The 10,620-nt window shown below is 42.7% G+C and overlaps 1 protein-coding gene across 2 annotated transcripts; it reads right to left on the bottom strand.

Annotated features, from left to right (window-relative positions):
- Positions 1–570: 570 nt before the first annotated feature.
- Positions 571–8,806, bottom strand: LOC122935629 (E3 SUMO-protein ligase KIAA1586-like). 2 transcript variants are annotated; one of them, XM_044291419.1, is made up of 8 exons: positions 8,528–8,806; positions 7,136–7,251; positions 6,720–6,876; positions 5,540–5,630; positions 5,330–5,455; positions 5,156–5,245; positions 4,352–4,707; positions 571–4,315 (listed from the first exon to the last, which is right to left on the bottom strand). In XM_044291419.1, exons 5-8 carry the CDS (start codon positions 5,362–5,364, stop codon positions 2,313–2,315), a joined length of 2,484 nt encoding a protein of 827 aa, XP_044147354.1. In that variant the 5' UTR covers positions 5,365–5,455; positions 5,540–5,630; positions 6,720–6,876; positions 7,136–7,251; positions 8,528–8,806; the 3' UTR covers positions 571–2,312. The 2 variants fall into 2 exon arrangements, with proteins under 2 accessions (XP_044147354.1, XP_044147353.1); XM_044291418.1 differs by having other exon boundaries at positions 571–4,707; positions 8,549–8,806.
- Between the last annotated feature and the right edge of the window lie 1,814 nt (positions 8,807–10,620).

Here is a 10,620-nt window from a genome sequence, read left to right as displayed (position 1 = left end):
TCTGATATTTATCAACTATCCTGTAGATAGGCAATAGGTCATTATGATAGGACAACCCTTTTAATTATACTGTAGATTATGTGAAATCTGAGGAGGTTATGATTTGGTAAATTTCATGGCAGACATTTATGCTTAAAGGCAGGGGTGGGATTCAAATTTTTAACAACAGGTTCCCTACTCAGCGGTGGATACGCAGCGCGTCACGAGTCACGACACATATTTACATACACCATATATATGCAACACAGTCACGACATATTTACATACACCATATATACACTACACACAAATACACTATATATACACTACACACATACCACTCAACTTTTAAAAAGCCTTAGGAGCTAAACTCTGGAATTGAAGCGCTCATCTCCTGCTGCCGCTGTAATTTTAACAACCGAATCTGGAGCACCTGAGGGAACTGGCTGAATCCCATGTCGGATTCTTGTTCGATAGAATTTATGAAATTAGTGTAAAAACAATACAAATGCAACTCATTTTCAAGGTAAAAAAATATCCACATACCAGTTTATAATCTTATATTTTAATATTCATCAGCAAACGGTAAGGTACAACACAAACATTATGTGCCATTTCAAGTATGTGATATCTAGTGAACACATTGACAGAATTCCATCAAAAACTAAAGCTGGCTGATGATGTATCATCAAAAGAAAGTTAAAGATAATGGTTTGGAAACAACAGTAAAATTACATACAGAAAATCTGTCAGCATCCATTGAAAGGGAGAAGAACTGAGGACTGGCCAAGCTACAACCAGGTCTCAGCTCTGCTACTCCCAGTCATTACCTGGTGGCACCAGACATGCCATGCAGTACACTTCACCAGCTAGATCTACTGGACTCTCCAGTGCTGCACAGGTTGTCAGGTGTCAGCATGTAATGAAAGGGAGAAGAACTGAGGACTGGCCAAGCTACAACCAGGTCTCAGCTCTGCTACTCCCAGACATTACCTGGTGGCACCAGACATGCCATGCAGTACACTTCACCAGCTAGATCTACTGGACTCTCCAGTGCTGCACAGGTTGTCAGGTGTCAGCATGTAATGAAAGGGAGAAGAACTGAGGACTGGCCAAGCTACAACCAGGTCTCAGCTCTGCTACTCCCAGTCATTACCTGGTGGCACCAGACATGCCATGCAGTACACTTCACCAGCTAGATCTACTGGACTCTCCAGTGCTGCACAGGTTGTCAGGTGTCAGCATGTAATGAAAGGGAGAAGAACTGAGGACTGGCCAAGCTACAACCAGGTCTCAGCTCTGCTACTCCCAGTCATTAATACAGAGAAAACCAATGCAAAATAAACCCACATGCCTAAACTGCCATTAGTCATGGCGCAACATAAATAGTTGTGGCCGGGCTTACAGGACTACTCAAAGAAGATTAATTAGAGTGTATGCTCCCTAAACACAGCAAAAAAAAACTATAAAATAACTGGAGCACATTCGATGTTAAAAATGGTACTAAATATCAACATTGTTAAAGAGACAAGGTGGACAGAGAAAGAAAAAGCACCACCCTGGTGGGATACAAATATATGTATGAAAATACATTACATTACATATCCAGAAGTCAAGCTGAGTACATAAGGTTAAATGCCCAAGGGCCAAGCTGAATACATACATGTAAAAAGAAACTGAACGGTTAAATCACACACCCAAAAATTGAGCTGAATACATGAAATGAACTGCCCAAGGGCCAAGCTGGGTACATGAATGTGGTGTGGTAGGATAAGTGCCTATGAAGGATAACTACCGCTGATTACATATATAAGGATGAACAAGCATAAGGTAAGCTGAATATAGTGATCCATAAACACAAGTTGTCAGGTGTTAGCATATAATGAAAGGGAGAAGAACTGAGATCTTTCAGAACTATTACCTGCCACTTTCTACAGAGATTATATCAGCAGGCAATGAGGAAATGCCCAAGCCACAAATAAACTCCAGAATTTGCACACGTGGTAACCACCAGTACCAAAAACAAGGAAAACAAACCACCACTGCAGATAAAGACTGTACAAATGCTTAGATCTGGTCTATACAGCTGTATTACCTGATTTTACGCTGTGTGCCCGATCAAAGCACACCTCAGGGTTAGATTTTTGCTGCAGCTGACTAGCGGCTATGCTGTGGGAGAAACTTATTTTATGCTGCTAGCGCCCTGGCCGGTAGCGCTGCACTGCTAGTGGTAAGGGATCGCGTGCGCGCGTTCTGGAGCCGGCTCGTGACGTCACTCCTGCAGCTACGGTGTGCTTGTTTTAGTGTCACAAATAAACTCCATTGCTATCCCATTAAAACAAAGACCAAATAGCTGTGGAATTTTCATCGTATTGTTTGGCTGCCTTTTTTTTAACTCTGAGGTCTGTGGCAGTGTGGTGGTTTCTCCGTAACCAAGACTTAACATATATTTCCGGACCCCAGCTTGATATTGGTTTGCCAAGAATTTTGATTGTCATAAGATGTGATATATTAGAAACTGTAAGTCTGCTTCTTTCATGTGTGGCAATGTTATTCATGATACTAAATCCTCTTTCAGCTTCAGCGCTACTGACAGCTATGACCCGAATAATTTTCTTGGCTTGTTGAATAGAGGGTGGCAGGCTGCAATCTGAAAAATATCTGTTGTCTATGTAATCCCGGAAATCATTAACTGGAATGTTACATTTTATCAGTTCATTTAACTGTCTTAATTGACATTCCCCTTCTGGCCACGGAGATAGTGTGAGGTCAGATGGCCAAGAATTGGGTTCAAGTAAAGAGAACAAGGACAATAACTTTTTGTAGCGGCTTGCGTTTTGGACAACTGTACCACTGTCCATTTGTCTTGTATTTGCAGTGGAAAACAACCTACTTTTCATATTGTCTATTACGCTCTGAATTAACTGTGCTCTTGGAAGACCAGTGTTTTTAGCACTCACTTGGAAAGGAATATCTTTAAATGGCTCTGTTCTAATCATTGTATCAATCTGAACTTCATGCTTCCCTGGATTTTCTTTTAGGTTTTTAAGGGCCCTAATACACCGACAAAGAAGTCTGTCTGCTTTGACAAGAGAAACATCCCGGTCTTGTAAAGCAAGGGATAAAAGGGAGAGCTCCTCAAGAATTTCGATCATTAAAGCGAGATCTTTTAGGAAACACAAGTTTTCCATTTTTTTCTTCATTCCCAAGAAATTCTTATAATTCGAAAAGTGCTTATACAGAGCTGGATACGCTCTCCATACTGCCTTGGCAGCACGAGCACTACAAGCCACCCACCGAGGACCTAGGATTCTACCAATCTTTACTATCTCCAACTCTAGATCTGCTGCTATGTTATGAAGCTCTAACTGATGTTTGTTAGATACATGATATATGCTATATATTTTTTCTAGGAACATTTTAAAGTGATTAACTTGGGATACAGAATTAATTGCATCATCAAGAGCAAGTTGAACCCTGTGGCTCAAACAGTGCCATATGACTATGTTTGGAAATTCTCTTACAATTCTAGATGCAACCCCAGACTTGCTACCTAGCATTGCACTAGCACCATCTGAGCAAAATCCTATCAGATTATCTTGTAAATAATCTTTATCAAATCCATTTTCACTTAAGCAGTTGAAAAGTGTTTCAGTTATCACCTCAGCAGTGGTTGAGTCAAGCTCTTTAAGATCCACAAATACATTGACAGGATCCTGATGTGTTGAAAGCTCACAACGAATATAGATGACTAAAACACTTTTCTGTGCCACAGTTGAGGATTCATCAATTATGACACATAATTTGCTCTTACAACTGGCAATTTTAGAAAATAAAGCCTTCCTTATTTGTGAGGATATATGTTGAATTATCGTAATGGCAGTTTTCCTTGAGTGAAGGCCTACTCCAACATCCACACCATTAATTTTCTGCAATTGAACTTCTCCTTCTATGTCAGCCATAGGCTTATTATTTAAAGCTAAACTGTATACTATATTAAAAATATGAATTGTCGCAGCTATAGCTTTCTCATTGAGCCTGTCCATTGCTGTTGTTAATATGCCAATTTTGGCGGTATTCTGAAGTTTCTCTGCTTTATTGTGAGATTTAGAAACACTGTGCTCTCTAATTTTTTTGCGAACAGAGGCCTGCTGAATCAATTTGAGGGTGCCACTTGGTTTTACTAAAAAGTTACTCCACTCCTCTGAAACATGGCATGCCTTAGCTTTTTCTATTCCCAAAGACCCTCTGACCTTACTACACACATTGCAACCTAATTTTCCATTTTTAACCTGGATCCATGGAAACAACTTGCTAAAATATTCAAATTGTTTTTTGGACCAACATGATATAGTGCTTGTACATGCCTCTTCAACTGTTAACACATCTGAAACTGTACCATCATCATTGCCAACAACACTTTCAATATCATGCCTATCAACCAGTTCCATTGGAACTTCATGGTCAATTTCATATATAGTATTTTCATTAAGAACAGCATCCTTCTCAGTGTTAGCTACAACATTATTATTAATGTCATTTACACACAAGTCCAATTCCTGAGACTGTATTGTTTTTTTCTTTCTGGATGAATCGAAAAAACTAAACAGTGTAGCTTGTCTCTTCATTTTGTTTATATTCTTCAGATAATAAAAGGTTTGATCAAACCTTGAGGTGTCTTCAGTGTGTGCTGGCACTGTGTAAGCTTCTTCCAATACATAGTAGTAGCTGTAAAGATATATATGTACCAAAAATACAGTTAAAGTAAACCTAAAATAACGCTCGAATACCCTAGTAGAACGTGATTATTTTTCCACTGCTTGTAAAGTAAATACTTTTTGGTTAATGCTTGGCCAAATCTCTTACCAGCAACTTTCCTATCCTACTGTTGTCATAGACACATAGTTGTTGTTCACCTGATTAAAACACTTTCTCTTTTGTTGATCTACGACTCCCTTTCCAAATTATGAGAATTTTTTTTTTTTAAATACAGAAGATTAGGCCTTTGGTGCAATGAGGGTGTCACCATTGCTTTTGTGGCACCCAAGCTCAACTTCTTTCTGTGACCAGCCCCTCCCTCAATGCTTTGATTGATAGGGCCAGACAGTGGTAAAGTAGCCTGTTTCTGAACCTAGCTGTCAGAATCAGGAAATTACATAGACTGAATAAAACTCACCAAATGGTAATCTTAAGTAGCCCAAATCCTGGAACTTGAATGACATATGCTGAATGTTGCCATGTAGGTCTTGGTATACATTCGATGACCCTGTGGTGATATAAAAAAAGTATTAAAAACTGATTTATAGCTTTCTTAATACAAATGAATATAACTTAAAATAGAAGAATGAACCTGAAAAATCTGTAATGCTGAACACAACCAGTCATATCACTCTTGACAGCTACAATCAGATGTTAATTCAGAAATAAGGTCCAATTTCACACAATATTAATGAAGTGATACAGATGGTGATGTCTCCTGGAATACAGAGGTAGACATTATTAAACACACCATAAACAAAGAATAGATTGTAAGTTGGAGGGAGTAGCAAGAAATACACACCTATAGGAAAGCTAAGCAAGCTTGAATTATGACCTAGGGTGACATCTATAGCTGTAGGTCCTTCTCTGCAGTAACAGTCTGTAGTGCAGAACTGCAAAAAAAAAAAAAAAATTATATATATATATAAAATAAGGTAATTTACTAATGTCAGTTTGGTGTAAGAAAAATAATTTGCAAGACCCCTTTGAAGAAGCCAATGATTAGTTGCTATTAAAGCCTTCCCCAACTGAACAGACAATTTTAATTAGTTACAGACAAACGTTTTAATTACTGAGTGTAGTCCACCGTAGTCAAGGAGAATCACACACACAAATGACACAGAGTCATTAAACTGCTGGATTTTTGCTATGTGATTCTTGACCGGGGTCCCCCACTACTGACCGGGGGACTACACCCAGGAGAAGGTAGAACTGAACCACTAAAGGCTGATTCTCACAACAGAGAAACACAGCCCCATGTGTCAGCCACTTATGTGGTTCCCCTGACCAAAGCTGACTGCATCATAGTGATTTATGATTTGGGATACAGCCATGTCATATCTGATTTTGGATCTAGTGATGAGCACAGTAAATTAGACTCCTGATGTTATAGAAACCATCATGCACTCAGTCTGTGTCAGGAACCACACGTCTCTGAGAGATGCAGCTGAGGCTGAGCCAATCCTTAGGTGACTTTAAATATAGTTGAAAATTCCACCAGAAAACCCACAGGTACATGTTTTTACAAAGTTGGATTTTTGGAGTGTAAAGTATGGTGCAGATTTTGTTGCTGATTTCCTGTGTGAGAATCTCTCCATTCAATTCAATGTCAAACTGTTTCTGCAGTGGAAAACAGTGGAAACCTTAACCAGGTTTTGGCTGAAAATCACTGATTAAAATCAATGAACAAACGCTGACTGTGTGACTAAGACTATGCAATAGGTAGTGGTACAAAAGCTCTGACACACAATTTTTAACACTGGCATTTTAGATGCCGGTGTTAATAAACCCCTAAGCTGGCGGTGGATCCGCCGAAGTTATGAAAAGGTTCTGGCCTATACATAACTTCAATGCATCCAGTGCCAGTTCTAAATGTAAGATAGCTTCTGGCACTGACATTAATTCACGGTTCAGCATCTGTAACTGAGAAAAACAACAAAAATTATTAATGCTGGCCTAAAAGAGTCCAAATTAAAACTCACCTCATGTACTGCTTTCGATGATTAGGTCAGAGTCCTTAGAACTGTTCAGGTTGGAGTTGATGACGAATGACGTTGGAAAATGGACTATATTGCTCAGTGGTAGTTAGATCCTTCATAGGTTTCAAAGAATGCAGAAGAGCAAATGCCTGTAATGTGCCTATATAAAAAAAAGAAAAAAATAATAATTTCAGCCATGTGCACAGTCTATTAAGGGAAGGATAAAATTGATAAAGAATGGGAGGTCATTCAGTGACAAGTGAATCTCCTCCTCACTGAACTGTGTGCTCACTCGCTGAGTGAAAATGGCCAGCACCGGGGAGGCAGAAGACAGCACACTGCAGGTTGGCTTTGCAAACTAAAGCGAAGCTACATTTTGGCGCACCCCAACCAAAACACACACTCCCTGCGCCGCTCACCTGGCCCTGGTCCCGTCAGCAGCAGTTGGCTTCTCCTCTGTGTGGTCCTCCTATCTTCTCTCTGCCTCAAACAATCGCTGGCTTGAGGAACCTATATTCCGCCTTATAAGACACACCTAGGTTTTAGAGGAGAACAATTAGAAATACATTTTTTCCATTACACCTCAGGTCAGACCAGCAATCAGACCCCTATTGTTAATCAGACCTCAGATCAGACCCCCATGTCAGCCATCACCCCTCAATGTCACATTTCTCCCCACATGGCCCCTCCATGTTCTCACATTGTTTCTCCTCAGATGGCCCCTCTGTGTTCTCACATTGTTTCTCCCCACAGATTCATGGCCCCCTCCATGTTCTCACATTGCTTCTCCCCACATGGCCCCCTCCATATTCTCACATTGCTTCTCCCCACAGATTCATGGCCCCTCCATGTTCTCACATTGCTTCTCCCCACATGGCCCCCTCCATGTTCTCACATTGCTTCTCCCCACATGGCCCCCTCCATGTTCTCACATTGCTTCTCCCCACATGGCCCCCTCCATGTTCTCACATTGCTTCTCCCCACATGGCCCCCTCCATGTTCTCACATTGTTTCTCCCCACATGGCCCCCTCCATGTTCTCACATTGTTTCTCCCCACATGGCCCCCTCCATGTTCTCACATTGTTTCTCCCCACATGGCCCCCTCCATGTTCTCACATTGCTTCTCCCCACATGGCCCCCTCCATGTTCTCACATTGCTTCTCCCCACATGGCCCCCTCCATGTTCTCACATTGCTTCTCCCCACAGATTCATGGACCCCTCCATGTTCTCACATTGCTTCTCCCCACATGGCCCCCTCCATGTTCTCACATTGCTTCTCCCCACATGGCCCCCTCCATGTTCTCACATTGCTTCTCCCCACAGATTCATGGCCCCCTCCATGTTCTCACATTGCTTCTCCCCACAGATTCATGGCCCCTCTCCATGTTCTCACATTGCTTCTCCCCACAGATTCATGGCCCCTCCATGTTCTCACATTGTTTCTCCCCACATGGCCCCCTCCATGTTCTCACATTGCTTCTCCCCACATGGCACCCTCCATGTTCTCACATTGCTTCTCCCCACATGGCCCCCTCCATGTTCTCACATTGCTTCTCCCCACAGATTCATGGCCCCCTCCATGTTCTCACATTGCTTCTCCCCACATAGCCCCCTCCATATTCTCACATAGCTTCTCCCCACAGATTCATGGCTCCCTCCATGTTCTCAAACTTCTCATATAGCTTCTCCCCACAGATTCATGGCCCCCTCCATTTTTGTTATGTTGTCACATTTCAATTTCAGCCCCTGGTCGGTGGTCCCCTCCTTAATGCCAACTTGTCAGTGTCACACAAATCACACTCAACCAACCAGGCTGTCCTGAGTCCTGACCTGTCCAGACTCCTTTCTGTTAGGCTAGGGGCCGGCTCTTCAATCTTTCATGGCTGTGTGTGGGGTGTGGACTGTCAGCAACTAGGGCACTCTGCAGACAGTGAGAGGACTCCTCTCTCCTTCTCTGTTCTGGGCTGGCAGCTTCGCGGCGCTGCTCACTCTCAAGACACTCCCCTTTGTTGCCATGACTGCGAGGCTGGGGGCGGGGGGAGGGCGGCAGCACTGTGGAAGACTGGCTGACACACACACAGCCACGCTCACGCTGACTGACTGTAAGTAACAGCCGCAGGCTGAAAAATACAGGGGTGCAGGCGCAGCTGCAGGACCGGGTCGGGATCCCTGCTTCTCACCGGTCCTGCGAACCGCCTGTAATTTTAACAAACGGTTCGGCAGAACCGGCTGGATCCCATGCCTGCTTAAAGGGGTTAAAAGGTTTGTCTCAGTTCAGTAAATGGCATTTATCATGCAGTTAATACAAAGCATTTACTAATGTATTGTGATTGTCCATATTGCCTCCTTTCCATCACAATATACACAGCATGTATTCATGGTTATTACCACCATGTAATCCAGCAGTGGTGGCCGTGCTTACACACTATAGGGAAAGGCTGGAAGTGCTCATAGGCCAACACCTTTACCTATAGTGTGTAAGCACGGCCACGGCTGCTGGATTACACAGTGCTAATAACCACGGATACGTGCTGTGTATAATGTGATGGAAAGGAGGCAATATGGACAATCACAATACACTAGTAAGTGCCTTGTATTAACTTTCTCAATATGATAAATGCCAATTGCTGAAGTGAGACAACCCCTTTAATACCTTTTAGTGTGCTACACTTAATAGGGTTTGGCATTCAGATGTAGCAGGGGTAACACACACACTCTTAACTCAAATTTCTTAACTCTTCACGTTATCTTGAAAGAAAAGTAAACCATGTGAGCCATGTATAAGTTTCTTGTGTGCACTGCATGTGTCTTGTTTCTGACTGACAAGTGCAGGAGAGCCATATGGCCTCATGCACACGGCCGTTGTTTTGGTCCGCATCCGAGCTGCGAGTTTTGGCAGCTCCGATGTGGACCCTTTCACTTCAATGGGGCCAAAAAAGATGCGGACAGCACTCCGTGTGCGATCCGCATCCATTGCTCCGTTCCATGGTTCCGCAAAAAAAAAATAACCTGTCTTATTTTTGTCCGCCCTTTGCGGACAAGAATAGGCAGTTATATTAAAGGCTGTCCGTGCCGTTTCGCAAAATTGCAGAACGCACACGGACACCATCCATGTTTTGCGGATCCGCGATTTGCGGACCGCAAAACACACAACGGTCACGTGCATGAGGCCTATATGTGTAAATTCTGCCAAATGTATGTTTGTGCATTTTGCTGTGAATGTCTGCTATCATACTTCATCTTTAATATGTCTGTTTTCACTGTAAGTGCTCATGAACACAGATCCGCAAAACATGGATACCGGGTGTGTGCGTTCCACATTATGCAGAACAGAACAGCCGGCCTCTAATATAACAGTCCTATCCTTATCTGTAATGTGGACAATAATAGGACATGTTCTATCATTTTACAGACACGGAATTCACACGGAGTCATATTTTTTTTTTTTTTTGCGGCCCTATTGAAATGAAGGGAACGGTACAGACGATGAAAAAAATGAGTTTGTGTGCAGGTGCCCTAAGGTGGGCCCCCAGAATCGGTTACACTGGTGGGCCCTAAGTACAACATTCCGACACTGATTACACCTACACAACTACAGTCTCTGCTCCCTCTGCAACTGCTGCGCCCTGTCCACTTTGATTGACAAGGCCAGGCAGTAAAAATATTTCTCAGCAATGCGGGCACATATGAACATGGGACCAACACAAATGCCTTCAGCTGCCAAGTGCACATGCAGCAAGTCAGCCAGTTTCATAGGTACAAATCTGCTGACAGATGCCCTTTAAAACATATGAAACTATTAGAGTACGGCCATAGGGCACAGCCTTGCAATGGCTGAGAAGCGGCAGTTGCACTCGAACGTAAGGGCTCCTTGCCCTATTGCGGATCACAAACGGTGGGTC

The sequence above is a fragment of the Bufo gargarizans genome, chromosome 4 (assembly GCF_014858855.1).
Source record: "Bufo gargarizans isolate SCDJY-AF-19 chromosome 4, ASM1485885v1, whole genome shotgun sequence".
Lineage (NCBI taxonomy): Eukaryota > Metazoa > Chordata > Amphibia > Anura > Bufonidae > Bufo > Bufo gargarizans.
The sequence above is the reverse complement of the archived record's forward strand: the minus strand, read 5'-3'. Positions and strand labels throughout refer to the sequence as shown.

What these genes read in the sequence shown, in the direction of transcription:
- LOC122935629 (XM_044291418.1), bottom strand. Translation starts at nt 5,364, where the DNA reads ATGACTGGTTGTGTTCAGCATTACAGATTTTTCAG. An exon ending in CAGCATTACAGATTTTTCAG is followed by an intron (nt 5,246 to 5,329) that starts GTTCATTCTTCT and finishes ATATCACCACAG; the next exon opens with GGTCATCGAATGTATACCAA. An exon ending in CTACTTAAGATTACCATTTG is followed by an intron (nt 4,708 to 5,155) that starts GTGAGTTTTATT and finishes ATATCTTTACAG; the next exon opens with CTACTACTATGTATTGGAAG.